General features: G+C 41.2%; 1 protein-coding gene across 3 annotated transcripts in view; it reads right to left on the bottom strand.

The window, feature by feature from the left end:
* Window positions 1–20887, bottom strand: part of GCGR (glucagon receptor) — a 48048-nt gene that overhangs the window by 13296 nt on the left and 13865 nt on the right. Inside the window, exons 2-9 of one of the 3 annotated variants that reach the window (XM_069951963.1) lie at window positions 17850–17990; window positions 15816–15912; window positions 14076–14183; window positions 13880–14001; window positions 12041–12147; window positions 9846–9999; window positions 5620–5773; window positions 3322–3382 (exon numbers count right to left, since the gene is read on the bottom strand). In XM_069951963.1, coding sequence (XP_069808064.1) covers window positions 3322–3382; window positions 5620–5773; window positions 9846–9999; window positions 12041–12147; window positions 13880–14001; window positions 14076–14183; window positions 15816–15912; window positions 17850–17903 — 857 coding nt within the window. In that variant the 5' untranslated portion in view covers window positions 17904–17990. Of the gene's footprint in view, window positions 1–3321; window positions 3383–5619; window positions 5774–9845; window positions 10000–12040; window positions 12148–13879; window positions 14002–14075; window positions 14184–15815; window positions 15913–17849; window positions 17991–20887 lie in introns of those variants that run through there. The other 2 variants (XM_069951965.1, XM_069951966.1) reach the window with 2 other exon arrangements.

Below are 20887 nucleotides of genomic sequence, written 5' to 3' on the forward strand. Positions count from 1 at the left end.
GCATTGCTCCCACCTAGCCAGAATCCTACTCCATACTGATGAGGGGCAAAACCCCAAAACAGCTGTCTGTGGATGGATACTTGGACTTTGTTTTTTCTTTGTCATTACATTGACTTATAGGGTCACTTAATATGGTGGTTTTGGTGGTTTCCCTACAGGAGCCACTGCTTGGCTGGGTTCGAGACTCTCATGTTTCCCAGGGGGCAATGCACCTAGGATTTCACTGCATTGAGCGCCTTTACTAGCAGCCGACAGTGTTATTGTTTGGCTGGTCTCCCGGAGATCAGCGATCTGTTTCTTATATGGTATATATTGAACACTGCAAGATTAGGTGTCTGAGCATTCACTTCCAACTATGTGCACAGAAACATGTACATATGCCTATGCCTAGGCTGGCCATAGACATAAAATAACATTCGACCAACAGCTGTCCCCCTCTGGAATGAATGTACTGACACTACCCAAATCTACATAGCAAAGTGGAGGGAGTCTGTCTATTGTGTGCAGTTTAAAAGGGTTGTTCACCCCAAATAAATATTTGTTCAAATCAACTGGTGCCAGAAAGTGCCAGAGATTTGTAATTTACTTTTATTAAAAAATCTCAAGTCTTCCAGTAATTATCAGCTGCTGTATGTCCTGCAGGAAGGGGTATTCTTTCCCGTCTAGAAAGCAGGAGAGATTTTCTATGGGGATTTACTACTGCTCTGGACAGTTCCTGACATCGACAGAGGTGGAAGCAGAGAGCTGTGTGTCAGACTGGAAAGAATACACCACCTCCTGCAGGACATACAGCAGCTCATAAGTACTGGAAGACTTGAGATTTTTTTTTTTATTGAAGTAAATTATAAATCTCTGACACTTTCTGACACTAGTTGATTTGAAAGAATTTTTTGGGGGAGTGAACTACCCCTTTAATGACCAGTTTAAAAAATTGTTACAAACATTTTTTGTTTAAAGGGGTTATCCAGCACTACAAAAACATGGCCACTTTTCCCCCTACTGTTGTCTCCAGTTCAGGTGCAGATTGCAATTAAGCTCCATTTATTTTAATGCAACTGAGTTTCAAAACCCCACCCAAACTGGAGACAACAGTAGGGGGAAAGTGGCCATGTTTTTGTATTGCTGGATAACCCCTTTAATAAAAACCTAAAAAAAAAGCCATGTTTGATGATCCATTCCCATCTTGATGAAAGTTTCTGTAACCATCATAAAAAAAAACCTTTAGCACAGCTCTCCCATGCTGTCACTATAGAGCCGTAGCCTAATACAGAAGTGCAGCGGAGAGAAGCGCTAGATAATAGCGCACTAGAAATCCATGGCTTGCAGAGACGTTTGTTGACATTTGGCTGCGCTCCAGAGCGTCTCAGGAAATTGGCCAGTCCCTGTGACAAGCAGTAATGAGTCTTATCATCCGCAGCCGCTTTTAAATAAACAGAACTCATTTTATGTGAATTAACTTGCATGAGCATTACCTGGGATCCTTTCACCACATCTCTCTTGATGTTATTTTGCTGCTTATACCAATGATTAGACACTAGAGATGAGCAAACCGGGTTCGGGTTCGAGTCGATCCGAACCTGAACGTTCAGTATTTGATTAGCGGGGGCTGCTGAACTTGTATAAAGCTCTAAGGTTGTCTGGAAAACATGGATACAGCCAATGACTATATCCATGTTTTCCACATAGCCTTAGGGCTTTATCCAACTTTAGCAGCCACCGCTAATCAAATGCCGAAAGTTCGGGTTCGGATCGACTCGATCATGCTCGAGGTTCGCTCATCTCTATTAGACAACTATAGGGACTGCACAGGTGTCTCTTCTGTAGAAGCCAGTCCTCAAGAAAAGTCTCTAAAATAGAAGCCAGCCCCTACTGTGTCTGTTCATGACTGCCCCCTTAGCTAGGACTCACCCTTCCTGCAGCTCCAGAGGCTGCAGGAGGCGCCCGTCGGAGGATGCGCGCGATAACTTCAGCACATTGCCAGCGTTGGGGCACTTCTGAGATACTTCTAGGCCACAGGCTAAAAACTGAATGCGGCCTACGAGATTATAATATGGGTGGTCCAAGCAGCTCTACGGACCACCCATATTATAACCAGGAAAAGAGGGATGTCCAGCTCCAGATCCAGTTGCTCATATGACGAAGTTAATAGAAGACTCAATTAAAAGCACTCCATAGTCCTTGCAACACATGTTTCGGGCTATGCGCCCTTATACGTGGCCACATACATACCACGTATAAGGGCGTATAGCCCGAAACATGTAAGTGTTACAAGGACTATGGAAGGTTTTCAATTGTGTCTTCAATAAACTTTGTTATATGAGCAACTGGATCTGGAGCTGGACATCCCTCTTTTCCTGGTTCCTGAACAGCTGTCGCCGACCAGAGTTTGACATGACTGCTCTAGTGGAAAAAAAATGTTTTCAAATCAACTGGTGTCAGAAAGTTATACAGATTGGTAAATTACTACCATTTAGAAATTAGTATTTAGAATCCAACATGCCGAACGCTTCTCTCCCCGATCATCTACTGTCAGGGTGGGCTCCTATAACCTTAAGATGGTTAGCTGATCCTGTCTGTCTACGGCATCTTTACCTTCTTCCCCATTCATAATGGGTTTTTTATTGGCAACAAAGGCTAAACTCAGTCTCAAATCTTCCAGTACTTATTAACTGCTGTATGTCCTGCAGGAAGTGGCATTTTCGTTCCAGTCTGACACTCTCTGCTGCCACCTCTGTCCATGACAGGAACTGTCCAGAGCAAGAGAGATTTTCTGTAAGGGGTAGGGGGGTTGTGTTTTCTACTGTTTTGCACAGTTCATGGCACAGACAGAGGTGGCAGCAGAGAGCACTGTGTCACACTGAAAAGAATACACCATTTCATGCAGGACATACAGCAGCTGATAAGTACTGGAAAACTTGAGATTAATTTTAGCCTTTGTTGCCAATACAAAAAAAAACCCATTATGAATGGGAAAGAGGGTAAAGATGACAGACAGACAAGATCATGTGTATAGGAGCCAACCCTGATAGGAGATGATGGGGGAGAGAAGCGTTGGGCATGTTGGAGTTAAATATGCTGTTCCTTTTGTTCTCACAAGAGATAGGTGACAGTAGATTTCTTCCCTTTGAGAACCTGCAATTGTCATACTATAAGGAGCAGTGATACAAGGTTCACTGGGACTCATTTACTCATTTTAGTATATATGTAAAGTTTTATTAACAAACAATGCATAGACTATAAGCAGGTTAAGAGATCATTTTAAATACATTAATATATATATATATATATATATATAAAATCAAGGCAAATAATAATACTTACAGTACATTTTCATACGTATACTTCACAGCCACCCAAGGAATGATAAATAAAACAGGGGCACCTATAAGTAGACACAGAAAGTAAGGTAAACAATATCTATCTGGATGTGGTTTGAACTTAGAGGGACATTTACTAAGGAGTCTAATGTGTGCAACTATTCTAATGGGGATCGGTGTATATTTTGTTCCAATATCTTGCGACTGATTTATTAACATGTAGCACTGCCATAGCAAATGTATCTAAGTAAAAAGTCGCAAAAAAGTCGCTCAAAAAGTCGCACAAAAAAGTCGCAAAAATGCGCAGGCATATTCACCTGGTACTGACCAGACGTAAACCTGCACCTGTTTGTGCGACTTTTTAAAAAGTCGCAAATGATAAATTGGGCACTAATCCCGGATTAAGCAAACTTTGGGGTGAATACTCAAAACAGGCAGAATAAAAAAAAGTTGCATCTAAAAAATATTCGCTTGCTGAGTCCTGGTTCATAAATAGAACTTAGACCAAAACTGGGCAAAAAATCGAATTATTCACCTAAAAATAGGCGCAAAACCCTTGATAAATTTCCCCCATTGTGTTATCAATAAAAAAGGACATAAAGTTAGGCATGGTTCACGACAGCGTTCTACCGTCTGCCACAAATCCTTTTCTCTTTTCCATTGTGGAAAAGTGGATCAATCTTAGGCTATGTTCACACTACGTGAGAGACCAGCCAGGTCACGGAACGGCCAGTCTCAGAAAAGATTATCCCGGCCAATACTGCAGTACCGGCCGGATGATCTTTGCGCTGCAGAGTTCTGATGCAGGCGCATGCGTGCGCGCCCGCATCAGAACTCCCCACTGCACACTACATAGTATGCACTGACAGGGTTTTCTGCGGCCACTATTCAATGAATAGCGGCCGCAGAAAACTGACATGGTTGCTAGGGGCAATTCTACTTTACACCAGTTTGATAAATCTCCCCCAATGATTCCATAATTCCATAATGCATAGTGTCACCTAGAAAGTCTGATGTTAGAGACTGATGCTCGGAGGATGTTTTTCTTGCTCACCTCAAAGCACAACATACAATATAATTTTACTTTATAGTAACTTTTGTCCCATAATGGCAATCCCCAAAGGGAAGTCAGTATTCCAAGTTGTTTCTATGGTTGTATTTTTGAGTGTCCAATATTTTTGGGCCCTAATAATGTTTCTGCAATGTAGTATAAGAGCAGCAGGAGAAGAATGATGCAGCCTCTGATCATGGATATGACTATTATTTCCTTCATGCTGGCTTTCACCTGTTATATATATTATATCAAGGTAATAAGCAAATGCTAATGAAGTTCAATTTAAACCTATTTTTATTAGTTTTCTTTTAGAAAAATGGTCCATCCATGTTTAAAAGTTCATTCTATTCTGACAGAAACATGCAACAGCTGTTGGCAAAATTGCCAATTAGAGGTTATGTTCACACATGATGGCCGTTTTTTTAATGGATGGATGTAGTGGCTGTATATCTCTGCCAGCAGCAATACCTCTCCCCATATAAACAGGGGATATACTGTGACAAGCAATATAAGTCTATGGAAGGAGGGGTTTGAATAAACATTTGTAAAAACAAATGTTTATTCAAACCCCTCTCAATAATAAAAGTATATAAGTGCCAATGAGCTTTACTGGCGAAAAGTTTCAGGTTTCTAAGCCCTACGTTTCTTAAATTACCTAGACAACTATAAATCTACAGTTATAAAGAGATACATTCCTGGAATCCATATTAGTTCCTCACTGGCCAAGTTGGTTGTTCAGGAACCTGTTAAAGCTCAGCAGCCAAATAAATTGTTATCTTGCAGTTTATCTAGAATTAGGCTGGGTTCACACTTAGTTTTTTCATCCGTTTTTTTTCATCCATTATTTGCAATTTGGAAAAAATGGATGCGTTTGTGCATCCGTTTTGATCCATTTTTCCATTGAATTCCATTATAATTAGGTCGACTACGTTTTTGTGTACGTTAAAAAAAAACTGATCCGTTTTGATCCGTTTTCTTTACAATGGAAAAACTGAACAAAACGGATGCACACACATGCATCAATTTTTTCCATCCGTTGCAAAAGTGTAGTGTGAACCCAGCCTAAGTTGGATAACCCAGACAACAGTGCTATGTAGAACTAGTAGGAAAGTGGTGACGTTGCTGTCAGTGCTGCAAACAACAGTATGCTACATAGGATTGAACACAGTACTAATAATCAGGAACTAATACTATTGTGGTCTTGGAGGACAGACATCAATAACAGTTCGATGTGACCTCTTCACTCACCCCATCCAATGCAAACATACAGAGCAAAGTAACTTCTCTCCGAGAACACAGCCAGGACCAGCAGGTTGTGTAGATATATCCCTTCCACCAGCAGCCAGCAGTAGTTAGTAATGATTCCGTACTGCATGAGAACAGAGGCCGCTCGACAACCAGCCTGGAAGATTGCAGGTAATAAAGAGGAGAGAGGGAAGAAATATTACAGGGATGAATGGAGCGAACATCGGAACTAACATTGATGACACAAGTTTTGTTTGGGCTTTGGAGGCTGTTTACTACATTGTTCACACTACGTATATTTCAGGCAGTATTTGGTCCTCATGTCAGGTCCTCATTGCAACCAAAACCAGGAGTGGATTGAAAGCACAGAAAGGATCTGTTCACATAATGTTGAAATTGAGTAAATGGCCATCATTTAATGGCAAATATTTGCTGTTATTTTAGAACAACGGCTGTTGTATTGAAATAATGGCAGTTATTTACTGTTATATGGCGGCCATCCACTCAATTACAACATTGGGTGAACATAGCCTTTCTGTGTTTCAATCCACTCCTGGTTTTGGTTGCTATGAGGACCTGACATGAGGACCAAATACAGCCTGAAATATACGTAGTGTGAACCCAGCCTTATCTTGTATATATTGTCCATTATTATCTAGACCTGATCTGATACCACACTGGGGTAAGCGGATCCCCCATATCATCTCCAATGACTCGATCCACCACGACTAGGGGCTGTTTTATAAAACCACAAGGTGGACTAAATTCTTATATTTTCCTCAGCCCATTAATGGGGTTTTCTATTTATATGTATGTTTAGAACTTGACAGCTGTGACGGATGTTGCTTCCCTTCTAGTAAGTTAGCAAAAAGCGAATCCAGCTTTAAAGGGAACCAATTAGCCCGATTATCCTGATATGGTTCCCTGGTGCACAGTATAGATCTGCTGTGCAGCTCCCCGAAAGTTACCACCCACATTTGCGGCAGTAGCTTTACAGTGGGGAAAAAGTTTTATTCTGCTGCACGAAGAAAGGAGAGGGGCGGCAACTGGTCATGTAGGCGGGAAGTTGTCTGTGACTAATCACAGCTCTAAGCCTGTCAGCACGCAGTGCAGGTATGATCGGCAGGCAGAGAGGCCACTAACTGGTCTGTTGGCCTGTCAATCATCCCTGCACTGCAGAGACAGGCAGAGAACTAGTAACTAGTTATGGATGGCTCCCTGCCCACATGACTATTTGCTGTCCCTGTCCTCGCACGGCAGAATATGGGCACTGTCATGTTAAAGAAAACAGACAGAAGATGGAAATCGCAATGAGTTGGGGAGTGAAGCAATTACAATTGCTAACAATTAGAGGGGTCTTAACACCCAGACCATATCTGATCAAAACTTTCAACTCTAGAAAAGTAGTAGAGCGAACACATAATAAATTTATCAATTCTATATAGAATTGTATAGTGTTCTTGTGGATGACTTTACTTGTGTGAGGACAGAAGGAGGATGGGCTGAAGAAGCCAAGATGTCTCCCAGATGTCACATAAGAGACATATTGTGAAGGCTTTGAGTAAGGATTGTGACGTTTATATGGTGGTTCATCTTGGCCCAAATCACTTGTCCCAGAAAGATGAAAATTTGGTTAAAAGGGAATTCCTAAGGGCCTGTTGACATGTTAATTCTTTGAGCGGAGAGCAGATGCGCCTTCTATGTAACATTGAGACAATAAGGCAGGCGAAACTCCCAGCTGAGTCCGCTGCGGGGATTCCACTCAGAATTTACACCTGTTTTCCACAGTGTAAACGGGGCCCTAAGTCTCAGCCTAGAGCTGGGCAATATGACAGGTTCAGTTATATTTCAAGAGGTCTTGTCTTCTGCTATCAGAATAACAAGGCATGTTGCATCTCAGAGTTTAATGTGTGGTTAAGGAAATGGTGTAAAGCAGAAGGTTTTGGGTATGTTAGTCTTTATCTTAGCAGGCAGTCTACTAGGGAGTTGTATAAGCAGGCTCGGACTGGCCCACAGGGGAGCAGGAGAATTCCCCCGTAGGCCCTACGTGTAGTGGGCCCCTGAGCAGGAGGTGGGCCTCCCTGTTTAGCAGCTTCAGGACTATGCAGCTGGAGGAGCTGCAGGAGGCTGGCAGCACATGGACTGGTAAGTATACTTTCTTTATTATCTTTCCGCACCCTCCTGCTTGCTTGAGATTTGTTAGTTTCATGGGACTTCTCCGTTCAAGAAACTTAAGTGGCAGACTATGCTGTTTGCATAGAGTGACTGACATGTCTGTGCAAAGTCACTATAGTAATATGAAAAGTTTGGCGCTGGTAATATCTAGTATGTGTAGGGTGGGGCCTTAGAATCAAATTCCCTGGTGGGACCAAGGTACCCCAGTCTGACGCTGCCTATAAAAGAGATTGTTTGCATCCTTCACATATAGGTACATGGGTACTTGGAGAGCAATTCAGATGGTGTTGTTTTTTTATTTAAACCAGACAAAGGGGACACAAATATAATTGATGAGGAGGATTTTGGTGTCCGACCATTTAAAACTATTCAGTGTATTGGGATTTCTGAAAACACTGTGGTTGGTACAGCAGATGCAGTTGTTGGTGGTGGTGATATAAGTAAAACAAAGCACAGTAATGATCTTTGTGTAATGTATATAAATGCTGCAACTTAGGCAACAAGCTCTGCGAGTTAACGGCCATGATATCTAGAGATAATTTTGATCTGGTTGCTATAACAGAGACATGGTTCAAGGACTATAATCACTGGGAAATAGCTATACAGGGGTAGTCACTGCACGGATAGAAATATAGAGTACAGACAATGGGAGATGCGGTAGCCATTTATGTTAGGGATCATCTAAAATCAACAATAATCCATAATACACATAAGGAGATGGGTTTCTCTGGGGCATTTTTTATTAGGATAGGTGTTATCTACAGGCGTCCTATATGAAACATCTGGAGTGAGTGCTCAGTGGACAGCATTTTAAAAAGCTATCTTACAGGCAAATACAAGAAATAAAGAACAAACCAATATGATTTAAAGAAAAACAAATGTTATTCTGCTCAGTTTTTCTTTTTAAAAGAAGGCTTTCAAAATCACAGTATAGTGATTCCAGTTGTAAGGCTGATATTTAAAGGGAATATGTCATCAAAAAATAACCTATTGTTTAGATGAAGTTTTTACTTTAAAGCGACTCTGTACCCACAAACTGTACCCACAAATTAAAAGCTGCTTTTAATCCAAGATCTGTCCTGGGGTCCGTTCAGCAGGTGATGTCGTTATTGTCCTAAAAAACCCTGCCCCTCGGCAGGATTTGTTCTATTCATCACCTGTCTGAACACTGCACAGGTGCCTTAATGATGCATTACATGTGCAGTGTTCACACAGGTGATGAATAGGAGAAATTATTCTAGGGGCATTCCTAATGATGAAGAGGGCAGGGAAGAGGGAGAGAGGGGTGTCGCAATCCTAGGGCATGGTTACTCTAGGCCACGCCAATTGGACACAGGGCTGCAATTTGACACGTATAAAAGTTGTTTAGGACAATAACTGCATCACCTACCAAACGGACTCTAGGACAGATCTTGGATTAAAAGAAGCTATCGGCTGGTAAAGTGGTTTGGGGTGGTCAGATTGTGGGTACAGAGTCACTTCAACTGCCTATATTAGCAAATAATCCTAAAATCTTGCAGTTTTCATTCTCATCATTCTAAAACTAAGCTGAGACTTCCTGTCCTGTCTGTGGTGATAAGAGGAGGCTGCTGTAAAGTGATCTGTACAGCAGTACAGTGTATTCCGAGCAGAGATTTACAGATATGTAATTATTGGCAGACATGTGCAATAATGATACTGCTATGTGTTCCCCTTTGTACCAGTAGGACGTGAGTGATGTGACATTGTGCTGCATTTGCTCCAAGAGAGAAGTTATGGTATATGTTTTAATTGTTTTTAAGCTTTTGGAGGTTTTTGTCTAAGCATAATTGTTAATAAAGAATATTGATATTTTTTCATTATTGTGGTTCATACGGTATATACCTGCTTCCCTTTTCCTTCAGGTTGTTTGCTAGTGGGGATCACTGCTTGTCGATATATATTTTATGACAGCTACAGCCTTTTATATAAGGTACAGTACAGTTCCTAGGACCATTATGGGGTTAGGAGGGCACTTAATGTTCAATGACATCTACTGTACATGGCAACTTCATGCAGTCATATAATCGTCTCACCTCACTACTAAGCCAGACATGTAGGTACTCCTCATCAATTTTCTCACTGTAGCGAGTCTTTAGCATGGTGTCGATTACTAGCACAGACAACCCCTTCAGAATGAACGAGATGAACAGGTTGATGTGAATGTAATTCCTCATACAGTGAAGTTTACTGTAAAAAATGGAAGTGTGAAGTCAGATATAAGGAAAGGGGAATATAAGATAAAAGACCACAAGGCAAAACACATTTAGATCCATAATCTTTCCCAAGATGGCCAAGTTAGCACAGGTGTAATGAAAGTACTCTTAGTTTCTGAAGTGTCTGAATAATTACACATAATTTTTCTAGCCAGAAATGTGTTCCTTGTTCGTTATACTATAAAGATGGTCACAGTCATCAGATATTTGTTGCCAGATCACACCAATTTTATTTATTACTTAAAGGGGTATTCTGCTCAAACATAACTTTTCATAAGTTACTTCCCATGGTGAGATTAACAATTTATTCCTCACTTGTTATTATCTATTTAGCGGCATTCCCCCAGTTTTGAGATGCTGCTTTCTGCTAAAGGCACAAAAAACTGTGTCTTAGCTGTTCAGTGCTTCTCTGTCCTCAACCCCCTCCTCCCCTCTCCTTTCCCAGAGGGCTGATGAAAACATGTCCCTAACTGCAACTTTGTAATGCTGGGAGGGATAATGACAGTGTGTTCATCAGCAACCTGACCTTAGATTAACCCTCCCAGCATGATAAAGATGCTACAATTTGCAGATAAAGCAGGCCAGGGACTTGTTTACATCAGCCGTCTCAGAAGGGATGGGGGAGGAGGGCGAGATGGAGAGAGCAGCTCTTACACAGTTTTTGGTGTCTTCAGCAGAAAGCAGCAGCTCAGAACTGAGGAAAGGAGACTGTTTAGATAATAACAAGTAAGGAAAGACTTGTTAGTCTCATCCTGGGCAGCAACATATTAAAAGGTATGTTTGAGTGGTATACCGCTTTAAAGGGAATCTGTCAGCTGCAATCGACTTTTCAAATTGCGCACACTATGGGGGACATTTATTAAGTCCAGCATTTTTTGCGCCAGGCTTAAAAATGTCCCTGCAGCTCTGACACTACACAGATTTATGTAGAGGCGCACTGCCTCTACATAAATCCTGAGCGCAAGTAGGGAAACCTATGCCAGCTCTGAGCTGGCGTAGGTTCCCTTATCATTTTTCCGTGCGCAAAATCATAAATTCAGCGGGCGTAGAGTCAGTGCCCCCCGTTCTGCCCCCTCCCCACCCCTCTGGCACAAGCAATATAAACTGGGCTGATGCGAAAATTGTATTCTCAAAACAGGCTTTTGTGAATAAATTCGTTCGTATCTGCCCGTTTTACGCCAAATTATATAACTTTTTACGTTGATAAATCTCCCCCTATGGTTCCAGTTACACAGAAAAATTATCTGACAGATTATCTGCCAAAGATTTGAAACCAAAATCAGGAATGGATTTAAAAAGAGGCGAAATCTCAGGCTTTCCTTCATGACCTGATGTTTATTTATAGTCTGTTTCTGGCTTTGGCTTCAAATCTTTGGCAGATAATCAGTCAGATAATCTTTCTGTGTAAATGGACCCTATTATATAGGTATTATGTGTCTCCCTGTCCTAATAGCTTTCATATATTCATTAGAGATGAGTGGATTGTCAGACTTTTGGTCCGATGGCATCGGCACTCTCTCGTCATGCCTGTCATGCCGGCAAGGATATTCCAGGGATTTCAACATCGATTCCCTGGAATATCCTGGCCGCATATTCCCGGGAGCGCAACTATGCGGCCGGGATCACAGGCATGACGAGAGAGCAAACTGCTTTCGGACCAAAAGTTCGAACAGTTCGCTCATCTCTAATATTCATCTGGGCCTCCAAAATACTTTCATTCTTCAGAACAAAGAGTCAAAGAGGAGTTCCCGAGCACCTTGAGGTGCTGAGGGCTGTAACATCTCCCCATTCCCCATCCCTGACCCTGCTTGATTTTCAGTGAACCTTGGAAGCCCCTGGTTTCTTCCCCTATGGTATTTGGTTTATTATTATGCATATTATTTCAATAGAGGGTTTTGAGCAATATATAAACTGTGAGGGTGAAATGGTTTAGAAAAAGTCTACGGTCACATTTAGGAGGGAAGACCCACAGTATACAGACAGATCAAAAAGAGTTTTCATCCACATCTACCTACCTGAATCCTACAAGGATAGCAAGTGCCAGTATGAGTGACCCCACAGACATAGAATATCCTACAGTGTACATGATCTTAAAGCTTTCATATGCTTTGGCAATCCTTTCCTGTAAATTAAAAAACAGGTCTGTTACAGATAAAAAAAGACAGTCACAGATATTAACCATAAGGGGTGAACCTGCTAACCCCATTCTCATTATCCCAATACAAACCCCAATAAACTCAGACAACTTTATTGGCAGAAAATATAGCCATACGCTGCACTTTATTAACACAAATATACAGATACAACCAGGAAGGCCCGATGCAAATCACAAGAAAAACTAAAAAGTCTTTATTGAGAGCTGCCGGCCAAGACATGCCCTTCCCTTTAACATTGGGCTGTTTCTTAGCAGAAGCTTCCCTGCCAAGGGGCCCCTAGTCCTACCCCTGCCATCCCTGGATGAATGATTTTCTCCTCACAAAGTAAGTTATCAATTATTTAAACATTTCAAACAAACATACATTACAAACAAGAACACACATTGCAAATACATAGGGTTTGTGGGGGCAATCTGAAAACCCTTTTGTCTCTGACCTGGCTTACCTGTCCCTTTTATACCTATAAACCCTGCCCCCTCTTTTCCCATAATGCCTCCCCCAGTCATTTCCTTTGCATAGCTAATCCATTTGTTCCTACACAAAGCCCGGTCCTGCAGACTTTCCCTCTGTCTGTCATCCAACGGCCATTTTACCTATCCCTCACATGATCTCTCAGAAAGGACAACCTCCATATTATTGTGGTCTGCTTTCCTTTGTATTGTTTTGTTGTGTTTCATCTTCTTTTTCAGGATTTTTATGCACCTCTTAATCCCCATGTTAAGAAAGAACCTGGACATTGTTTATATTATGTTACTCTCTAATAATAATACACATTTTTATTTAGATAGCACCAACAGATTCATCAATTTGCCTGAAAGCAGAGCTGCAATAGACATAAAGTTTTGACAACTATTCGGTCTACCGTTCATTCAGTTGGAAATCCATGAACTGCAGAACTACTGTATGTTCTCTATGTGCACTCGATCACAAGTCCATACACAAAGGACAACGGGAAACAAACCCCTAAAAAATTTTAACCTACGAGAAACCCTTCTTTCTAGTCATAGGCCTGACATTAGTGTTAGGAATTATTTGCCTAAAAGAAACTCATGCTATAGTGTCTAGAATTTATGGATTTTAATCAATGTCTAGATAACATTGTCTCTTCTATAACATTCTTGGTACCCTCTTATAGAGGCAAATAAGGGTAATCGCAGCACTACCATAGTCCAAATAAATTCAAAGGTGTTTATTCATCCAGTGTTTCAGAACCTAAATGGATCTTATTTCAAGTTTAGGAAAATGAAACCTTCTGCTTTTTTCCCCGTTGGCTGAATAAACACCTTCAAATGTATTTGGACTACTGAAGTGCTGCTTTTATGCGTTTTTTTTTTATCCATTAGAGTAGTCTTCAAGTTAGTCTTCTTAGCAATGGCACCCACTTAATTTCACTAATATATACAACTGGGTCGTCAACAGAAGCACAATCCTGGGTCCCTACTGAATTTCAGTCAAATGAAACAACTCAAGCAACTAGATTTTTGGCAAACTAAAGGCCCAACCTAAGGTCCATGGAAATGAATGGGTAAGGTGGGTTAATCGGCAAAAAACCCAGCACCCATCAGAAACTGCCAGCTAGAGAAACAATGAACCACAAGGATCCATCACATGAAATTAGTTCATAGAGCACTAGAAAACAATAATGTTGCCATATAACATTGGTAAATTGTATGTGTAAGGCATCTTATATAATTGTACCTGATCCTCCACATCTGTTGGGTCAAGTTCACATTCCCGGGCATCGCGTAAGGGAAGGCCATGCACCGTGGCTGCCCATTGCCCATCTGGTCCGCAGTGTTTGTACACATAGCCATGCTGCACTAAGGGGAGACAATCTTGTTATTGTATAGCCAGATCTATGTAGCAGTAATTAAACCATTTGAGGGCGTCTTACCTTTCTTGTGCCAAGGCAGGAACCAGGGGCAAGAGACATTGACAGTGGTATTAGGTTGAGCATCTGGCCAGCAGGAAAACTTATCAAATGTCCTGTTGCAGACCAGTCCTGAGGAGGCAGCAATGGAATTGATGGATACCATTTGCGGAAAGTCAAAATTCACTTTTTGTCTTTCTGTGGACGAGCCTTAGGGCCCTATTCCACCGGACGATTATCATTCAGATTATCGTTAAATCGTTCAAATCTAAATGATAATCGTTCGGTTGAAATGCAATTAACGATTAACGAGCGAACGAGAAATCGTTGATCGCTTTATAAGACCTGGGCCTATTTTTATTGTTGCGCGTTCGCAAAATGTTCGCAAATCGTTCGCATTGAAGACGGTGTTCGGTCATTCGCAGTAGATACGAACGCAATAGCGAAGAAAAAACTCGCAAATACGATCATAAGTAACGATTATCGTTCCATGGAAATGGGTGAACGTTTTCAGGTCTTTCGCAATAGCGGTCGTTAGAGATAGTTATTTGTTAACGATTATGCGAATGATAATCGTCTGGTGGAATAGGGCCCTTAGAGTAAAGACAAGTGTGTGCCTCCTTTTATGTTGGGCCATGATGACCAAGGAAAGGTAACAGTAATGTAATGTATTTTATCAAGTTATATGCTAAAGTGTTGATCCAGAGGAAGGCAAAAACCCATGAGGTAAAAAACAATTATCCTCCTTTCAGGGAAAAACAATTCCTTCCCTACTCCTTATTTGTTAACAGAATAAACCTGTGACTCAACAACCCTTCTGTAGAATTTATTAAAGTGTCACTGTCGTGAATTTTTTTTTTGCAGAAATCAATAGTTCAGGCAATTTTAAGAAACTTTGTCATTGGGTTTATTAGCCAAAAAAATTATTTTTATGATGAAAAAGCAGTTTGAAGCTCTCCCCCCTGTCTTCATTGTTCTCCTTTGAAGAGAGCTAAATAAAACACCAAAACAGGACAACAAAGAGTTAATCTACAAATACATCACCCTCTATCTCCTCTGACAGTCAGCACTGACCTCTCTGAGCTCTGAATACAGAGTTCGCCCAGCTCAGTGCCTGTATTCCTCTGTTATCTGCTTTCTGCTGTCAGATAACTCCCTCCTCACCCCTCCCCTCTCCCTAGAACAGACTGGGTACGTCTGATGCAACAAGTCACAATTTCCTGATTTTTTGCAGCGGATGGAAAAGAGGAAAGGGGGGGGGTCCTGGGAAAAGGCTTTTAAAATGCAGATAATGGCATATTTGGCTAATAAACCCAATTACAACGTTTCTTAAAATCGCCTGGACTATTGATTTCTGCAAAAAACAAAAAAATACGACAGTGACTCTTTAACTATATCCTGTAATATTATTCCTGAAATGCAAGTGGTAAAGAGGTCCATAGTTCCACACTTTCAGTAGAAACCCCTGTGATTCATCAGGATAGCTGATTAGGGAATCTTCTATGTCTTGTACATAGTATTTCATATGTGGCCTAACTAGTGATTTGTCTTTAGAGAAGGTTGCAGCTATAAACCCACGGACACTATGTTCCGTCAGATATCTCATAAGACAGATGCTGTACTACAGTGGATTATACTCTTGTATCTAGGTGTCATATAACCCTGTATAATCACTGATAACATCAATAAAATATGATTGTTCAGCTGTATCAGATGATACAGTCTTGTGTCTACATTATGTAAGCATAAAGAATTGTAATTTACCTGTTGGAGGAGGCTCCATAGACATATTCTGTTGGCACTCGGTCTCATACTTCCTCCAGCTGTCATACAGGTAATCCATTATCTGAGCTGAGACAGCCTATAAAGAAAACAGACATGGAAACCAATTCACCGACATGTAGAAAAGTGGTGTTATACAGAGGCTAATCACATTATACAAGATTGCTTCCTAAATGGCAGTAACCTGATGCACGGCTCGTATCTTGTGCATGTGAAACAGCCTACAATGATTCAGATTAGAGTTCCATTACAAGTCACATGAGAAAATTATATACAGTATATATATATATATATATATATATATATATATATATATATGTATATCTACCATGTGAAGCTCCACAACCCACCTTAAAGAGGCAGCCCTATATGAGGGTAGCAGAGAAGCTGAACAGAATATTGTATCATTTACATTGTTCTGTGCAGCTGATCCATAGATATCCTCCTCAATAACATGGACAATAAATAGTCCTTTCTATTATGTATATGAGCCCAGTAGTCCTCATTATTCTTGGGAAGCAAAAAACTCCACCCACCAGCTGCTGATTGGCAGTTATCTATCCATACTGTATACAGATAGTCAACTGTCAATCAGCAGCTGAAGGCAGGGGTGTGGGAAGAATCCTATTCTCCTGCATATTAGGAGAACAGCTGACCAGAACAATGTAAGTAATACACTGATCTGTTCAGCATTTATATCACTAGTTTATGCTGCCCTCATTTAAAGCAGCATAAACCAAGTGACAGATTCCCTTTAAATCCCTAGACCCCCCCCCCCCCCCCACACACACACACAAACACACACCCCCACTAACAGCTGACAGCAGCCACAATAGTGCATAACTGCACATCCGGCCATTCTTTGCTTGGCCAACTTTCACGGTAAAAGCAAAATTATGCGGAAAAATACAACATAAAAAATTTTCTCACTATGCTTAAGAAAAAAATATCTGTAGGACATTCATTTCTGTACATGAAGTAATTATACAGTATATATATATTGATCTTGGTTTTCTATACAGGCAGCAGATGATGGATGTAATTGATGTAATTCTTTTCTTCTACTCCCGTTCTGTAACTGTAATTGTGTCAGCTGATCTATACTCATAAAGCAGAATGTTTAGGATGAGCAGTGATATAAGGTAAGGTAGATAAGATTGGAAGGACACATAAGAGGTGAGATACACTTTACAGCAAGCCCCATGGCCCATAGGACACTATAGACAGGACTTGTCCCATTCAGATGAAAAAGTAATGCTTCTGGGCATGCCTAGCAACCTTTTATAGAGGTTATATAGAGGGGGAAGTTGAGTTGTGAGCAGCAACTCTTGTGTGTACCTCTGTCATCTATACACTAGGGTCACCTGTCGCTGCACTCCTGTCTTTGCTGATAAGGAGGAAAAGATCTGTACAGAACAGAACGTCTCAGCTTAGTTGTAGGCCTAGTAGCCAGCATGAAAACTCAAAGATTTTAGAATTATTTTAAAAACAGAAAATAGTAAAATTAAAAATAAAAAAAAACACAGAAATTCTTAAAAAAATATGTTTAACATAAAAACTTGTTTAAAACATTAGTTAATTTTTTAATGACACGTTTCTTTAATAAATCCAACCGGAAAATAACTCTAAATATCTTGCGTTATATTGGAATCAATGTTGAGACTCTATAAGACATAATGTGCTTCCAGCATGTCTTTACCATTTACCTTGGAAAGTTTACTGTTATGTTGATACTAATATCAGCTGTGGATGGTGATGCCCTTTAAGGCACACCTGCAGTTCATTAGAAAGACATTGCCTGTGAACTGTCACTGTTATTTACATCCATGTATGATACATGTCAGTGAGTGTGCACGTCTCCCTCTCACACAGAGGATGTGACCTGCACTCCTGGTCATTCCCTCATGAGCACAGTTGGAGGACTTCCAGGAAACACTGGTCAGTCTGTGTGTTCAGGCGGATCATCGGGTACATAGTAAATGAAGCAAAATCACATCTTTCCATTTATATTGGTACCTGGCAGAGCACTAATAGCACCAGCAAGACTCGGAGTAAGGCAGTCAGGGGCATCACTGGGCACTGGTAACCTCATCTGGAGGATCTTCTGCTTTCTTCTGATGGAGCTTTCAAGGAAAGTGCACAACACAGAGGCCAGGGCTGAAAAAAGGGACACACAATGTTAACGCCTCACTCTTCAATACTTTCTATTGTAACTTTGTATCTGTCACCACTTAATCCCGCTTCTAAAGAACCTATGAACTGTGAATGAGATCTTCAGAAACCTCATTCATTTGCTGCAGATGGAATTGGTCCAAAATCAGCACGGAAACTGACCAACCGGGTGGCTTTTAAAGTTTGCAGGATATCAATTTATGTCATGGACCTATTGCAGATTTAAAGGGAACCAATCAGCACATTTGTCCTGATCAGGGTCCCAGAACGGCTGCACACACCTTGTAGCTGGATCTCCTATCATATTCTGTTTCAGGTCCCGGTAAATCGTTTTCCAATCACATGAGTGAGGCAGGTGGAGAGCAGCGACTAGTCATCTGGGCGGTGTCCTAGTCACGGCTCTCTGCTCTGCGGGAGTGGTTGAAAGGCAACATGGCCTCTAATCCAAAGGGAAACCCCCAATAATTAATAAAATGCCATTTATATTAAACAAATTCTTACAGAATCTTATTTGACTATGCTCATATCAGATGCTCACCTGTACAGATTCCCCTTACAATCAGGCTAGCTTAAAAGGGCTGTCTACTTCATACCCACCATCAGTAAGGCAGATACAAGAACCACTGTCAAACTTAATGGAAAACCATAAAGCCAGCCCCCATCAGGTATGTCACCTACACAGGGAGTGGTAGGAAAGTACTACTGTGTCAGAATAGCAATCACGGAAGTCCAGGATCGCAATAGAGGCATTAAAATAGGATTATCCGGGCAGATCCGAGAAGTTGTGGGCAATATTGTCCTGGGTCCTGACATTCATATCAATGTTATTTTGACAGTTACCACCTACCTAAACATTGTACGCATGAACTGCCCATCTTCATGGAAGTGTGAGAAATTATCTAATAGCAGTGGCCTCTTTCAACAGGATACCCAGATTTTCCAGAAGCCTTGATAATGGAAAATTTTTCACATAATTAAAAGCAATCTGTCCTATCACTGGTGCGCTGTAGCTGCCAGGCCCCTAGTGAGCATGGTGCTTTTTGGTAATTTGTCTGTGGAGTGGATTATGTCCAATCTCAGGTCTCCTACTGTCATGAAGAGTTGTGTGTGCCGCATTTTGGCACGCCTCTTCACTCCTCTTTCCTCCCTCTCCCTCTTGAATAACCAATGCTGCCCGGCATCCTGCTCGCCCAGTTGTCAGTAAGTATCTGCCAACAAGGGACTGATCTGCAATCAGATATAGTTGAATCCCCTAACCTGTTTTGTAGCTGTGGTCTAGGGGTAAATCACCTGTCTGGAGCCCTTCGGCTGTTCTTTCTTTGGTTTGAATCCCCTGATGGAAATGAAATATAACTATTAAATTTTTTTTATTATTTATTATTATTATTATTATTTTTATGTTTTTTTTTTTCATTTTTTGCATTATTGTAAAAAACTAATTTTAAAACTAATTTGGACCAGATTTGGAATTCTTTGCACTTTTTAAAAATTATACAATAATGAGAAAAAAAGAAGAAGACTTATATTTCATTTCCATCAGGGGTTTGGAATCAAAGAAAGAACTTATGGTGGCCTCTAGACAGGTGAGTAAACCCTAGACCACAGATCCAACACATTTGAGTAGGAGATTCAACTATATCTGAGTGTTTCTTTCAGACATAACAGAGGACTGATCTGCAGAGGACTATAGAGGACTGATCTGCAATCAGAGACTCTGGCTGACAGCCGAGCAAGCAGAAGGGCGGGTAGTATTGATTATTCATTAAGGAGAGGTACGAGAAAGGAGTGGTGAGGTGTGCCAGAGTGAGGCACAAACACTGAGCCAAAACTCCTCTTTGACTCTTCATTACAGTAGGAGACAGTAGAGCATAATGCACTGCAAGGACAAATTACCAAAAGTCACCATGCTCACTAGGGGACGGCTACAGCACACTGTCAGCACCTTGGGTAAGACCTGGGTGCTGACAGATTCCCTTTAAAGTTCATTTGTGAAAATCCTAATTTATCTGGAGCATTCAAAGGAAGCAATAAATGAGATGTAAGTCCAGGTAAATCAATAGACACCTCTCTTGTCTATAGGGGGAACACTGGGCCCTGTACTAAACCCAGTCCACTGTCCCCACCTACTTAGACAAACTGCCTTACTGTAGGTGGCAACACCCAACTGAGTGACGTTCCCTTCTGAAAAAATCGGAAACAAGCCAGGGGTCAAAACCAAGAGAATAATATCAAAGTCCGAATCCGAAACACAGACATTACCAGTATACAGAACCAGAGTTAAATGCAAATGGTAGTGCAGTACAAGATTAGCGTCAAGGTCGTAGTCAGGAACCAAGTCAAAGGTCAGAAACAGAATCAATATGTAGAAGAACACTAGTGCTGAATGGCAGACGCCAAACAATTATAAGCAACTACTGTGATTTGCCGATCCTTTTAATCTCCTCTAGCTGTCAGTCTGGACCATCGGGTCGCTCATGAGTCCCTGACAGGCTGTCAAGCTGCCGCATCACTTAGACCATCTGGCCTAACACATCTTGGATTATGATTGGTTGCCTGGACATTGCTTATGATGGCCTAGGATCCGTAGCAACAGACTCCCGCCTCCCTCAACGTATGAGGAATCAAGAATCGAGCAGCACAGGAGCGTGGACAGGTGAGTTCCTGACATTCTCACTCCTGTACTCTCCAGTCTTCCGTACCAGAACTCTGTAAGATCAACCCTAAGGCTTTGTTTACACACAGTAAAATATAACCAAAATACAGCAAAAAAAAAAAAAGGCCGTATTTTGCATAGGCAGGTCATAAATAGTGAGCATGTTATTGATGCTATTCTAAATTGACGCCCGCCCGCCCAGCTGAGCGGTATAGTGCTCAGCTGACTG

This window comes from Dendropsophus ebraccatus, chromosome 14 (assembly GCF_027789765.1).
Source record: "Dendropsophus ebraccatus isolate aDenEbr1 chromosome 14, aDenEbr1.pat, whole genome shotgun sequence".
Classification (NCBI taxonomy): domain Eukaryota; kingdom Metazoa; phylum Chordata; class Amphibia; order Anura; family Hylidae; genus Dendropsophus; species Dendropsophus ebraccatus.